We start from the raw sequence: 15038 nt of genomic DNA on the forward strand, positions 1-15038 counted from the left end.
GAGGCTGAGGCAGGAAAATCACTTGAACCTGGGAGGTGGAGCTTGCAGTGAGCCGAGATTGTGTTACTGTTACTCCAGCCTGGGTGACAGAGCAAGACTCTGTATAGAAAAAAAAAAAAAAAAGAATTAGTTGGCCTTATGTATGTGTCTGGAAAAATTCTGGAATGTACTCTGTGCTGATCAAGTCCTCCAAGAAGCAGAAGCCAAGATGGGTGCAAGCATGTTTGAGAGAGACAGATGAGGGTGAGTAGGGGCTGGGCCTGCAGCTGAAGGCCAAGGGGGTCCTGGCGCTGAACTCCTTGATTGGAGGCGTGGCGGGCTGCCCTGGCAGCCTTCATGCTCTGTTCTTGGCAGGGACGTGAAGGCTTCTGCGAATGTGGAGCAGCACTTGAGCCCCTGGCAGCTGCACGGCCCCCTTGGCTCTGCTTTCCCCACCTGGAATTGTCTTCCTCCTTGCCCGGTCACAAGCTTTTATTCAAAACAGTGCATCGTGTAGGTTTGCTGGTCCCCGTCTTCCCTTCGAAGTATAAAGTTACCTATATCGATAGCTAATTTTTCATTTGGGGAAGGGGTTCAAGTTTTCAGGACACTCCCCACAACTGCCAGTCTCTCCTTGGCATGCCAGCACCCTGTGCTACGGCCCCACCTCTGTGGCGCTAGTCTCTACGGTTTCTAGGAAACCATGCTCCTTTGTGCAAAGTGCTCGCACTGAAAGTCTTGAAAAACACTATTTTCTCTGTAGGCCAGGATTGATGAAAAAAAAAAAAAAAACCCACAATAAATTTCATATGGAACCAAAAAAGAGCCCATATAGCCAAGACAATTGTAAGCAAAAACAACAAAGCTGGAGACATCACACTACCTGACTTCAACTAAAAAAAAAAAAAAAACCCACAAAACCCAAAATATCATTTTCCTTTCCTAGTTCCTAATGTGAAAACTCACAGAAGTTTATAAAGTGAAAATAACCTGAATGTTTGTAACAGAAGAGATGACACCATGGCGGCTCCTTCCGTGAACCGGCTCAGCCTGGCCTCATTCACTGTGGTGCCCATGCTCCAGAGCGCCTCACTCTTCTACCACTTGCCTTCTTGTCTTAGTTTTGTCTTTTCAAAACCATCTTGAAAGGCTCAATTCGGAGGACCCTCACTCTTGTGGACCTTTTCTAGCCACTTAGACTTGTGCTAAGGTAACTGTCCATGTGTTTCCGAAAGCCTGCTGCACACGCCACCTGGCCCTTCTTGGTCAGCTGTAAAGTGGTGGTGTGCCACGGTCACCCTCTTCCACTGTGTGGCCTGCTCCCTGGGCACCGGGAGGCCCTGCTCATTTTGTGCCTATTTTCACTTTGTTCATGATGAGTGCACCATAAATATCCACTCAGTGATGCAAAAGGACAGGTGGCTTGCACGTCCGACAGAGGCAGGCAGGCTGGGAGGGCCGGCGGGGGACAGCCTTTGAAAGAGGCGATGAGCCGAGGCTGGCTTAAGGGTTAAGGAGACTGGGGAAAGGAAGTGGAAAGAGGCTCTGACAATGGCAGTCCTCTTGCACAGCAATTTGGCAGTGACACAAGTCAGAGCTATTATTTGAAAGGGTAAAGGGAGACAGATTTACACAGTGTGAGGAATCCCGCGCCGCAGCAGCAAAGAGCTCTCAGAGCCGGAGCTCCGATCACGTGCTGTCTCTCAGTAGTGACGCTCAGATGTGGAAAAGAAGGTTTTATGAACTTGGAAGCACACTGAACATGAAGACAAGATGGCTTTACAGAGATGCCAGATGACTGGTCTCACTGAGAAAAAATATTCGGCAGAGGGGACAAGGCGTGCAAGGGTATTCTATAGAATCCCGGTTGCACATTGTATTTGAAGGATAATTAAAGTAAAAACTTGGATTTTACCTTTAAATTACATGAGAAGCACACCGTGGCCAGCTACGCATGGAACTTCTCCTTTCCAAAACAAATCGGCTCTCCCTGAGCCCCACATACCTGGAAGTGTGGGCTGGAGACACACTTGGCCAACTGCCGGAAGAGGGGCTCCATGATCTTCACAAATTCTGATGGCTCAATTACATCTAATATCTCTTCTAATTCGTTTAAGAACATTACTTCTTTTGGACTGTGAGTCTTTGGCCAGTATTTGAGAAGTGCCATCACCACCTACAAAAGAAATGACACATGGAGTGCCTGATGCCCACGAGGCCCCCACACCTGCAAGGCAAGCCGTCTGTGTTTCCACTGAGGTGGCCCCACTGCTAAGCAACCTGGGAAGATGGTGCCACCTTCCTTAAAGAAGGAACAGGGACTCAGTAATTGTACATGATTGTCTATAGGTAGAGAAATAGGTCTGTCTGGTTACCTAACCATCTGATCAATCAATGTATTTAGAGATGGGTCACACTATGTTGTCCAGGCTGGGCTTGAATTCCTGGGTTCAAGGGATCCTCCTGCTTCAGAATCTGAGCAGCTGGGACAACAAGCATGCACCACCTGCCTGGTTAACTTTACATGCTTCGGAAATTACACAATTTTAATTTATATAACCCCTCTCTCTGATCAAACACCATTTCAGTAAGAGTCCTTTCCTTTTGTAAAAAAAAGAAAAAATAAGCAGTTAGGATAATTGAAAGAATAAGATCAATGGAGAAAACACAGAGCATATCAATTCATCTGCATATTTTAGTGTGGAAGTGGCCGGTACTGAAACTGCCTGCCACATATACACAATCCATTTCTTTCTCAAGTATACCAACCATCCATATGTATTTATACACAAACATAGATGCTTTTGTATGCATAGACTGTTTTCAACTGTTAAAATATATCAAAGAGTGGTGTGAACTGAGCTGACCTTGTTAACCCCCACCTGCAGGTGCTGTGCTGCGACCCCGGGCAGGGCATGCTGTGTTGTCTGTGCGCACACCTGTGGGCGTGAACTGCAACTGCCTGAGCGGTGCCGGGCCTGCAGTGAGCCGTGCCGGGCCTGCAGTAAGCAGGCGGCAGTGGTAGCTTTAGCCAGGATGGCCACCACCCAGGGGGTCTGTGCTATCAGCTCTGCCAGGCACAGCCCGATTTTCCCTGCTTGTGGATAGTGGATGGTTTATGCTCCTTGGCCAAGTCAGACAGCTAGAAAGGATTTCCACTGGGCAACCTTTCTTTCTTTATATGTTCCTGTAGTTTCCAAATCTCCTACCACAATCACACCAGTACAGAATACTCCATCTGACTCAATGCAGATTGAATAATATTTTTTAGAGTTTAGCCATCTTAGCTCTAAAAAAGTACTACAATCCAAAACAGGTTTTTACATATAAAGTGCATATGTATCTGCTTGCACACATAAATTGCACAAGTGTAATCCGTTTCGTTAAAGTGGCTGTTTGGCCCAGTCACGGAAACATGGTGAAGCTTCCACCCCAGCTCCTGTGCTGCAGAATTGCGGCCAATGCTGGCCCTTGGGACCGCCTGATCGTTTTCACTCACTAGTTATCTCTGGCTCAGTAGATCACACGAACTCATGCTCAGCAGGCCAGCCTTTTAATCATTACAGTGATTTTTTAAAAAGGTGGAGATTTAACTTCCATTTAGAAAAATTTTGTTTTGATGCTTTGGCATTTGGGCTCCCAGATAATCTTTTATGATATTACACTTTATAAAACTCCAAAATCTACTAAAAAAAAGGAAGTAAGGCTGGGTGTGGTGGCTCACACATGTAATCTCAGCACTTTGGGAGGTTGAGGTGGGAGGACTGCTTGAGCCCAAGAGTTTGAGACCAGCTCGGGCACCCTGGTGAGGCCCCGTCTCTACAAAAAATCTAAAAATTAGCCTGGTGTGGTGATGTGCACCTGTGGTCCCAGCTACTCGAGAGACTAAGGTGGGAGAGCTGCTTGAGCCCAGGAAGTTGAGGCTGCAGTAAGCCATGACTGCACCACTAGACGCCAAGATTCAAACAAACAAACAAAACCCCCCAAAAAGCCAAATAAAAAGGAAGTGCTGAGAGTTTTGAAGTCTGACATAAAAATCTACTACACAAGTGTCTTAAAAAGGAATTATTTCTAAACATGCATCATTTAATGATCCTCCTAGCTCAAAACGATTTAATAAGTACTTACTGCGTTCTTACTACATTCTATTGGAATCACTATTAAGGACACAGCAGATGCAAATCACTTCCTATGTCTATTTCTCTTCATTTGTCAAATGGAATTTTATTAGAAGTATGTTAATTTTTGAACTAGACAAAAAAATCAATTTAGCTATTCCATTCCTCTGGAAAAGGTATCATTTCTGGGATCGGATTCACACACGGGCCTTCCTTTCCACATTGTCTGGAACGAGCTGTGACCAGCAGCAGCTATTTCACCGCTTCCGTGTGGCCGTGTTTTGCGGAGGAGGGCGTCTGCTCGGGGAATGCTAATCCGAGGCAACAATGGCTGTGTGCTGCGGGGTGCTGGGCGCTGCACAAGGCCCGGAGCTTTCCTCTGGAAGCCCAAGGACTGCCCGCTCCTTGGAAAGGGCAGGCGAGCAAGTGGCCCCAGCCTTGAGTTTTGGGGAGCCCCCACCCTGTCCTGGCAGACCAAGGAGAAAGAAGAGTTGCTACCATGCCAGGAAGTAAAACGGGATGAGCCTAAAGAGGCAGGTGGGTGAACATGGACAGTTTTACTGCTGTGAAATCTCTGATGAGGTTCTGTTCTTACAACAAAGTGTTTCACGTGCCCAGAAAGCCTGTGAGCACTGTACACAATCAGCAAACGAAGAATACCACTTACAGATGGCCAGCAGGGCAGCACGTCCTTCAGGGCTCAGACTTTGATGTGGGTCTTAAACATTCCTGAGCCTGGACATTGATGGCTTTGGGGTCCCTTTGGTGCAGGCCTGTGAGATGGACGTGGACACCAGGTGTCCTTAGTGCTGCCGCGCAGATACACACCTGCACAAAGGCCTATACTTTGATCTTATCATCAACAAGCTTTCAATGCTGAAGCAAGGCAAAACGGACTTTGTGTTTTCATAAAATAGGCATTTCAAAAGAGGAAATTTACCGCAATGAGGGTCTGAATGTTTTTAACGTGTAGGAAATTAAATCTGCTTTCTAAAGCCAGGACAGTACCATTACATTATCTGTGCAGCAGAAAACTAAGCTAAGTATTCTGGGTGGGAACATCGGTGCCTGGGTTGGCAGGGTTTGCCCCTTCTTTGCACTGGTGCCAAGTCAGAGACCTGCATATAACATTCATGCTGGAAGGACCCCACTGAACCACACCCACCCAGTCTCTTGCCCTCTTTTAGACAACTGAAATTAATAGCTCTCACTCTTGCAGTTATATTCACTTTATTTACTATATTAGTGGGAATTAAAAACACTTACAAACGTTCTCTGCTTTTATGTTACTTAGAGATAGAAGAGAGAATAAGGTGGGGCTCATTCGCTGAGCCCTTAGGGTTCAGACTGATAGAGATGCTAGGGGCTTAGGTGGGGGCAGCCTTTCTCTGTGGTAAATGCAATGTTGCTTTTGGTGAATTCTTCGGGATTTTTTGTATGAGAAATTACAAAAGAAAGAAAAGTTACAAAAGAAAAGCACAAAGAAAAATTACAAAAGAAAACTCTGCATACTTTTTTTTTTGAGACGGAGTTTTGCTCTGTTGCCCAGGCTGGAGTGCAATGGCGCGACCTTGGCTCACTGCAACTTCCACCTCCCAGGTTTAAGGAATTCTCCTGCCTCAGCCTCCCGAGTAGCTGGGATTATAGGCATGTGCCAACATGCCTGGCTAATTTTGTATTTTTAGTAGAGATGGGGCTTCTCCATGTTGACGAGGCTGACCTTGAACTCCTGACCTCAGACGATCTGCCTGCCTTGGCCTCCCAAAGTGCTGGGATTACAGGCGTTAAGTCACTGCGCCTGGCCCTGCACACTTTAAAAAAAAAATCTCTCCTTCTGTATCTTTCTTTACCTTCTATTTTTACTTACTTATTTGAGACAGGGTCTTGCTCTGCCACTCAGGACGGAGTGCAGTTGGTACGTTTACAGCTCACTCTAGCCTTGACCTCCTGGGCTCAAGCAATCTTTCCACTTCAGCTTCTTGAGTAGCTGGGAACACAGGTACATGTCACCATGCCCAGCTAATTAAAAAAAAAATTTTTTTTTCCTTAGGAGAGAGGAGGTCTCACTATGTTGCTCAGGCTGGTCGCAAACTCCTGGCCTCAAGGGATCCTCCTGCCTTGGCCTCCCAAAGTGCTGGGATTAGGAGTATGTGCCACCTTGCTCAGCTCTTTTTTATTTTTGAATAGAAAAAGGTGGGAGAGGAGAGGAGAGATAATTTTTTTTTTTTTACAGATTACTTTCTCAAGTAAAATCTCTGTGATAGTTAAAACTGAGTGTCAACTTGATTGGATTAAAGGATGCAAAGTATTGATCCTGGGTGTGTCTGTGAGGGTGTCCCCAAAGGAGATTCACATTTGAGTCAGTGGCTAGGAAAGGCAGACCCACCCTTGATCTGGGTGGGCACCATCCAATCAGCTGCCAGCAAGGCCAGAATAAAAGCACGCAGAAGAACATGGAAGGACTAGATGGGCTTAGCCTCCCAGCCTCCATCTTTCTCCCGTGCTGGATGCTTCCTGCCCTCGAACATTGGACTCCAAATTCCTCAGCTTTAGGACTCGGGCTGGCTTCCTTGCTCCTCAGACTGCAAACGGCCTATTGTGGGACCTTGTAATCATGTGAGTTAATACTCCTTAATAAACTCTCCTTTACATACCTACCCTATTAGTTCTGTCCCTCTAGAAAACCCTAATACAACCTCTTCGCTGGGTGCAGTGGCTTACACCTGTAATCACAGCACTTTGGGAGGTCGAGGTATCACCTGGGGTCAGAAGTTTGAGACCAGCCTGACCAGCATGGCAAAACCATGTCTCTACTAAAAATACAAAAATTAGCCAGGTGTGGTGCTGTGAGCCTATAGTCCTAGCTACTTGGGAGGTTAAGGCAGGAAAATTGCTTGAACCCGGGAGGTGGAGATTGCAGTGAGCCAAGATCATGCCACTGCACTCTAGCCTGGGTGACAGAGTGAGATCCTGTCTCAAAAAAACAAAAAAACCCCAAAAACAACAACAAAAACCAACCTCTCACTCTTGAGTTTGGAGAAGACCTTAAATACAGGCAGAGGAGTTAAGGCATGTAACCGCTGTAAAAAATACAGTAAAATAAAATCCCTAATGAGTTTTATTAACACCATCTCATTTTTCTTTTTCCTACCTAGACATGTCTTCAGTCAGTTAAGGAGAATAAAAATAACACCTCCTCACCCTAAACCTTGACTGTGCTTGATGCTGATGTGTGATGAGATTTGGTACATTTCCTTGGGAGCTCCCCAAAATCTCAGGCAGAGGCTTCTGGGGGCTGGAGGGGGAGCGTGCAGGGACGTGTCACTCCACGAGGGCCCGGCAGGGCAGGGTGGGCCCAGCTCACAGCTCTGTAGCCCCTGCTGCCTCTGCAGCTGCAGTACAAGAGCCCTTCTTGAATTTTGTGGGTGAAACGGAGGGAAACTACACATAGAATTTAAAACCTTCAAGAAAGCAGAGACCAGAGCCAGCTTAACTCAGAAATTCAATGTTAAGAATTTCTCATGTAATTCACTATAAAAATTACAATGTCACAAGAGAACTGTGAAAGACAGAAAGGGCCCAGGAGTGACAAGACCTAGTCTTAACTGTGACTTTTAAAAGAGCATTCAAATATTTGAATTGGCTCCTAATATTCCTTGACACTTAAATAATTAAAAAAAAAAAAACCCAATTTAAAAAATGGGCAATGGATTTAAACGGACATATCTGCAAAGAAAATATACAAACATCGCTTCTCGGCCTTTTGGCTAAGATCAAGTGTAGTATCTGTTCTTATCAGTTTAATATCTGATACGTCCTCTATCTGAGGACAATATATTAAATGGATTTTTGGAAATAGGAGATGGAATAGGAGCTTGCTCCGTCCACTCCACGCATCGACCTGGTATTGCAGTACTTCCAGGAATGGTGCACCCCCCTTCGGGGGTTACTATTTGGGTTTTAAAAATATACTGATAAACACGCTATTGCAGTATCACGCTGCACCGCCTCGATTAGCTAAAAAAAAAAAAAAAAAGAAAATATACAAACATATATGTGTGTGTGTGTGTGTGTGTGTGTGTGTGTGTGTGTGTGACAGGGTTTTACTCTCTTGCCCAGGCACACACCATCATGCCTAGCTAATTTTTATATTTTTTTGTAGAGATGGGGTTTCGCCATGTTGCCCAGGCTGCTCTCCAACTTTTGGGCTCAAGCCATTCTCCCATCTCAGCCTCCCAAGTGTTGGGATTACAGGTGTGAGCCACCACACCTGGCCAAGAAGATATACAAATTTTGGTCAGTAAGCACTGAAAAGATGCTCAACATTCTTAGTCATTATTGAACTGCAAATCAAAACCACACGAGATAGTGCATCCAACCACTAGGATGGCTACAATGAAAACCACAGGTCAGGCATGGTGGCTCACACCTGTAATCCTAGTGTGAGGGAGGCTGAGGCAGGTAGATCACCTGAGGTCAGGAGTTTGAGACCAGCCTGGCAAACAGGGTGACAAGACCTAGTCTTAACTGTGACTTTTAAAAGAGCATTCAAATATTTGAATTGGCTCCAAGCATTCCTTGACACTCAAATAATTAAAAAAAAAAAACAAAACCCAATTTAAAAAATGGGCATGTCTGCAAAGAAAATATACACACATATATATTCATCTTAAATTGCAATACTAATAAACAGGTTGATTTCATTCAGGGGTTATAGGTTTTCAAAGTAAAGTAACTTTAATTGTAGGTTCCTTTATTGCAGTGATGATTTTATGTAATGAGATTGCCGCCTCATCCCTCACTGCACTTTACTCTTTTAAATGTAAAGCACTTGGGTGGTCGCAGCCACTAAATTTTAGTGTGTGATTCCGCCTCTACTAAAAATACAAAAATTAGCCAGCAGTGGTGGCGGGCACCTGTAACTCCAGCTACTCAGGAGGCTGAGGTAGGAGAATCGCTTGAACCCAGGAGGTGGAGGCTGTAGTGATGTCACTGCACTCCAGCCTGGGCAACAGAGTGAGACTTCATCTCAAAAAATAAAAAATAAAAAGTAAACAACAGCAGCAGCAGGAGCAGAAGCACTGGTGAGGATGCGGGAAACGGGAGCCTTTGTGCACTGCTGCGGGGAACGTAAACAGGGCAGTCACTGTGGAACACAGCATGCTGGTTCGTCCAACAGCTAAACATGCAATTACCATGTGATTCAGCAATCCCACTTCTGGATATATATCCAAAGGAATTGAAAACAGGATCTATAACAAATATTTGTACGCCAGTATGGTATACAAAGAGCCACATTATTCGCAATAGCTAAAAAGTGGGAACAACCCAAGTGTACACTGAAAACACAACGGGTAAACACAATGTGCTCTATCCGTACAGTAGAGCAGCGCTCAGCCGTGATGAGGAATGAAGCTCTGATACACAGCACGAGGAGGAACCCTGGAAGACATGACGCTGCGTGAAATGAGCCCACTGCAAAAGGACAAGCGTTTTATGATCACCTAGAGTGGTCAAATTCAAAGATAAAGCCGATTACAGGTTAGGAAGGCCTGGAGGTTAGCAGGGGCCACAGCGAGGGGGAATTGGGAGTTACCGTTTAATGGGTAGAATTTCTGTTTGGGATGACAACAAAGCTTTGGAAATGGTGTGATGGTTGCACAACATTATGAATGTAATTAACGCTGGCGAACTGTACATTAACACGGTTAAAATCACAAATTTTATATGTATTTTATCACCATTTAAAAAAATTCAAAATGTAACATACCAAAAATCTTCGAAGTATACTCTTTAAACGGGTGAATTGTATGGTATGTGAATTGTATCTCAATACAGTTGTTTCAAACAATCTACTTAAATGCTTACACTGGTACCTGACATGTCTGCTTTGTTAACGCTGGCTCTGATAGCCTTTTTATTTTTTATTTTTATTTATTTACTTTTTTGAAATGGAGATTCACTCTTGTTGCCCAGGTTGTAGTGCACAGGTGCACTTGGCTCACCGCAGCCTCTGCCTGACAGGTTCAAGTGATTCTCCTGCCTCAGTCACCCGAGTAGCTGGGATTATAGGCATTCACCACCACATCCAGCTAATTTTGTATTTTTAGTAGAGACGGGGTTTCTCCGTGTTGGTCAGGCTGCTCTTGAACTCCCGATCTCAGGTGATCCACCTGCCTTGGCCTCCCAAAGTGCTGGGATTATAAGGCGTGAGCCACTGCGTCCAGCCCTGGTAGCCTTTTTATTTTTAATAAACATAAAATGTTAAGAAAATTACAAATCCTTTCACATAATTATGGAGGCTGAAAAAAAACTACAAATCCACGCACTGAACAGCAGTAATCTAATGCTGACTTGTGATTCAATGATCATAAAACAGTCACAGTGTAACCTGGAAAGTATTTTCAAGATGGTAAAACCTCTTCCTTACAACAAGAATTTCAAACCCTAACTATAATTCCTCTGATCATAATCAGTTCAATATGTTGTCAAACCAAGCAGATGTGAAACTACAGAATCACACACTAAAATTTAGTGGCTGCGACCGCCCAAGTGCTTTACATTTAAAAGAGTAAAGTGCAATGAGGGATGAGGCAGCAATCTGATTACACAAAATCATCACTGCAATAAAGGAACCTACAATTAAAGTTTTACTTTGAAAACCTATAACCCCTGAATGAAATCAACCTGTTTATTAGTATTGCAATTTAAGATGAAAAAGTCTGAATGGCAATTTGGTGAAGCAGATGTTGTAATATTTACATTTAGTGAAATACACACATCTTACAATACGAGCTAGCAACGGTACTCACTGGTTCTGTGAGGGTGCTGTCCTTCTCTAAAAACTGCACTACACAGTACGCCAGCTAAACAGTAAAAGGAGAAAGAGCATTAACATTTCAACATAGAAGCTTCATTCAACACCTTCCTACGGCAAGACAAGGACCCAAAGTACAGACAAAGCCATTGTGTAATTCTGATGTTGCCCCCAGGGTGTGCCACCCCAACCGCCCGGCAGGCCCCATGGGAGGCTCTGAGTGGGACTTTCAGGGAGGGACCCCAGGAGCAATGACCAACAGATAAATCTTTCCCCATTAATTGGGGATAGATCAGAAAGGTGAAACATAAAAATAAGAAAAATAAATCAGAAAACAGTCTTTCTAGTGCAACTATCACTAAGTCAATCCAGTATGATGGGGATTTTGTCGTGGTCCTTGAGATTACAATCCACAAGTAATCTAACAGCAGGGAAAACAAATTACAATCTGGTTCCATCTTAAATCTCCCAACTATTAAGTTCTTTTGTGCAACAATTAATATGATAATCTGACTGGATGCAAAGATATTACCAGTTAAGAGCAGTCAGAGAATATAAATATTTCCTAGGAAGAATCAATTAAAGAATGTACTTTTTGGCTGGGCACGGTGACTCATGCCTGTAATCCCAGCATGCTGGGAGGCCGAGGCGGGAGGATCACAAGGTCAGGAGTTCAAGACCAGACTGCCCAACATGGTGAAACTCCATCTCTACTAAAAAATACAAAAATTAGCTGAACATGGTGGCTCATGCCTATAATCCCAGCTACTAGGGAGGCCGAGGTAGGGGAATTGCTTGAACCGGGACCCAGGAGGCGGAAGTTGCAGTGAGCTGAGATGGTACCACTGCATGCCAGCCTGAGCTACAGAGCGAGACTCCACCTCAAAAAAAAAAAAAAAAAGTAACTTTTGTCACTTGTCACTTAGCCCCTACCACAAGCCCTGAAAGTGGTGTGCGGCAGAAAGGAGCCTTGTGCGCTCCTAGGCCTGTGCTGGGGTGTGACTGCTCGGTGCCTGGCCCAGTGACAGTTGAAAGTGAACAAAGACACTGACTGCAGCCAAAGGGTGAAAGAAAGCCAAGTCCAGGCAAATGCAGCCCATTAGCCACTTACTGCCAATTTTTCAGCACAGCCGTAGTCACACTGCTGTAGTCTTAAACATTCACAGTTTTATTTACTTATTTTTGAGCTGGAGCTTCGCTTTTTTCCCATGGTGGAGTGCAATGTCACGATCTCGACTCACTGCAACCTCCACCTCCCAGGTTCAATCGATTCTCCCGCCTCAGCCTCCTGAGTAGCTGGGATCACAGGCACGTGCCACCACGCCTGGCTAGTTTGTATTTTTAGTAGAGGCGGGGTTTCTCCATATTGGTCAGGCTGGTCTAGAACTCCCAACCTCAGGTGATCTATCTGCCTCGACCTCCCGAAGTGCTAGGATTAGAGGCAGCTTTTATTTTCTTAAAAAACACTCTTATAGGCCATTCATTGGACACGGACCTAAATAGGCTTTTCTCTTTAAGGTACTAAATTTTCGATTATACTACAGAAAACTCCTCTCAGAAGTCTTCCTTGACTCCTTCCAGAGAATTACTTCTTTCTCTATGCTTAAAACTAATTTAAAAGTTCTGTATTACAGAGATTTTTCTGAATTTCTTAAAATGAATTTTTCTTTACCCCTTTATTCTTTCAATTATCACCAGAAGGTTGTCACCAACGTCAGTAGTGTCATAGGAAGAAGAAAGCATTCTTGGTTAAGGCTGGATTCACTACCTTGTGTTCAGTCCTGTTCAAATGCCAACAGCTGTTTTCCTGGAGCCTCCCCTGCCCCTTACCTGGGGATGGTAGACACTCAGAGATTTCACTTTGTGCAAAGGTAGTAACACCTTCAATAAGAAAATCTTGTGCTCTTCTTTCAGTGGTAAGGCAAATCCATTAATTATACTGTAAAAAGAACATTTATTCAGTTTGAACATTTACACATTCCAGATTTTAAACAGGTATCTTGCTGTTTTTTTTCAATTTTTGTTTTCAGCATCAAAACCCAGCAGGCAAAATATACAGAGCCAAGCATGTTACCATGCACTTGTGCACCAGCTAACTTGGGAGGCTGAGGCCGGAGGAACATCTAAGCCAGGAGTTGGAGGCTGTAGTGTCATAATCGCACCTGTGAACAGCCATGTTCTCTAGCCTGGGCAGTATAGTGAGATCCTATCTAGGGGTCTGTGGAATACGTCACAGAGCGCTCCAGTCCCTGCAATAGCCTAGGAGGGAAATATGATGATTCCTCCTATATATATACATACGTATGTGTGTGTGTATGTGTGTGTATCAGAAAAAAGAGGATACCAGTAAAAGTTTAAAAATATTAAATGCCTTTGAGGAAGCATGGTTATTTTTATCTCTGTAACTACATGATAATTTAAAAATTCTGGGTTTACAGGTGTTACCCAGAACAGCAGAAAGCTGGCTCAACAGCAGGAGCTCCTGGTGGCAAAATCTTCCTTCCTAAACAGGCTAGGAAGATGGGATAGTTCACGTGGGACCCCCAAACCCAGCACCTTGCCTCAGCCTTATCCATCTTCAGGAATTCGTGCTGCCTAGAGTAATTCAGGGTCATTATTTTAATATCGGTAACAGAGACCCGGTGGGTGCTGAATGAGTGTTGGTTAAAAATGAGTTAGGGCTGGGAGTGGTGGCTCACACCTGTCATCCCAGCATTTTGGGAGGCTGAGGTGGGTGGATCAACTGAGGTTAGGAGTTCAAGACCAGCCTGGCCAACACGGTGAAACCCGGTTTCTACTAAAAATATAAAAATTAGCTGGGCGTGGTAGCGTACGCCTGCAGTCCCAGCTATTTGGGAGGCTGAGGTGAGAGAATCGCTTGAACCTGGGAGGAGGAGGTTGCAGTAAGCTGAGATCATGCCACTGCACTCCAGCCTGGGCAATGGAGGAGACTCCATCTCAATTAAAAAAAAAAAAAATCAGTGGCCAGGCGTGGTGGCTCACGCCTGCAATCCAAGCACTTTGGCGGCCAAGGCAGGTGGATCACCTGTGGTTGGGAGTTCAAGATCAGCCTGACCAACATGGTGAAACCCCGTCTTAAAAAAAAAAAAAAAATCAGTTAGAAAGCTGTTCCTTGTGCAAGGAAAGGGGGTACTACCTAGAGCCTCCAAAGCAAAGTTTTTGTCTCAAACAACTAGTTTATTGTCTCGGTTTTATAATTAGGCAAATGCAAGTGACTGTCACTGAGCTGCAGAAGTAGACAGAGCCGTCTCTAACTTGGTCTTCTCCGCTTGGCATGGCGGGCAATGCAGGAAGGGCGAGCCTGGAGTGGCCCATCAAGGAGGGCGTGCTCACTCACAGGGTCACCTGCAGGCTCAACCTCTTGTCTGGAAGAAGAAAACTAATCAAGCCTCTTGTCAGGAGCTGCACGGGGGTCCCATGCACACAGCGTGGTGGGCTGTGGAACACACATGACACAGCGCTTCCGTCCCTGCAATAATCTAGAAGGGAAATGCAAGGATTCCTCCCATCTTATAGAAGTACCTGCTCATGGTCACATAACTAGCTGGGGGCATCCTCTTCACCACTCACTGCACTGCACTGAGAGAGAACCGCACCCCCCACCCAAGTCTGTCTAAACTAATCAAAGTAGAATTCTAATGAGGACATTTTTTCAAATCACATCTAAAATGACAAGAATAGCTTTTCTCAGAACTAATGGGCAGGACCTGATGCACCATGAGAAGAGGGTCTTGTGCTCAGGAGCTGCAGGGAGTCAGCAGTCCACCCAGCATGCTGGGCTTCTCCACCGCAGGCTCCTGAGAACCCCGGCCTGCCCATCTATACTATGTCCCTAAAAAGGGGCAGGAAAAAGCACTCTCACCCTTACTAGCCGTGGAACCCTGAGGAACTCTGGGAAACCGTGGGTTAGAAGGTCTAATATAAAATCTACAGGTTATCAATTAAAAAAAAAAAAGTGGGCCGGGCGCGGTGGCTCAAGCCTGTAATCCCAGCACTCTGGGAGGCCGAGGCGGGTGGATCACGAGGTCAAGAGATCGAGACCATCCTGGTCAACATGGTGAAACACCGTCTCTACTAAAAATACAAAAAATTAGCTGGGCATG

At 44.9% G+C, this 15038-nt stretch overlaps 1 protein-coding gene and 1 non-coding gene across 9 annotated transcripts in view; one reads left to right on the plus strand and one right to left on the minus strand.

Moving 5' to 3' along the window:
* The window catches only part of PPP2R5C (protein phosphatase 2 regulatory subunit B'gamma), a 170570-nt gene that overhangs the window by 22832 nt on the left and 132700 nt on the right, over window positions 1–15038 (minus strand). For all 8 annotated transcript variants that reach the window (XM_017528091.2, XM_037738303.1, XM_017528096.2 and 5 more), the window contains 3 exons: window positions 12745–12853; window positions 10910–10963; window positions 1985–2155 (listed from right to left, as the gene is read on the minus strand). In XM_017528091.2, coding sequence (XP_017383580.1) covers window positions 1985–2155; window positions 10910–10963; window positions 12745–12853 — 334 coding nt within the window. The remainder of the gene's footprint in view (window positions 1–1984; window positions 2156–10909; window positions 10964–12744; window positions 12854–15038) is intronic.
* LOC119471207 lies at window positions 7845–8035 on the plus strand. The gene has a single exon (XR_005200236.1). It is a non-coding gene; the product is annotated as a U2 spliceosomal RNA (small nuclear RNA).

The sequence above is a fragment of the Cebus imitator genome, unplaced genomic scaffold (genome assembly GCF_001604975.1).
Source record: "Cebus imitator isolate Cc_AM_T3 unplaced genomic scaffold, Cebus_imitator-1.0 Scaffold52, whole genome shotgun sequence".
Lineage (NCBI taxonomy): Eukaryota > Metazoa > Chordata > Mammalia > Primates > Cebidae > Cebus > Cebus imitator.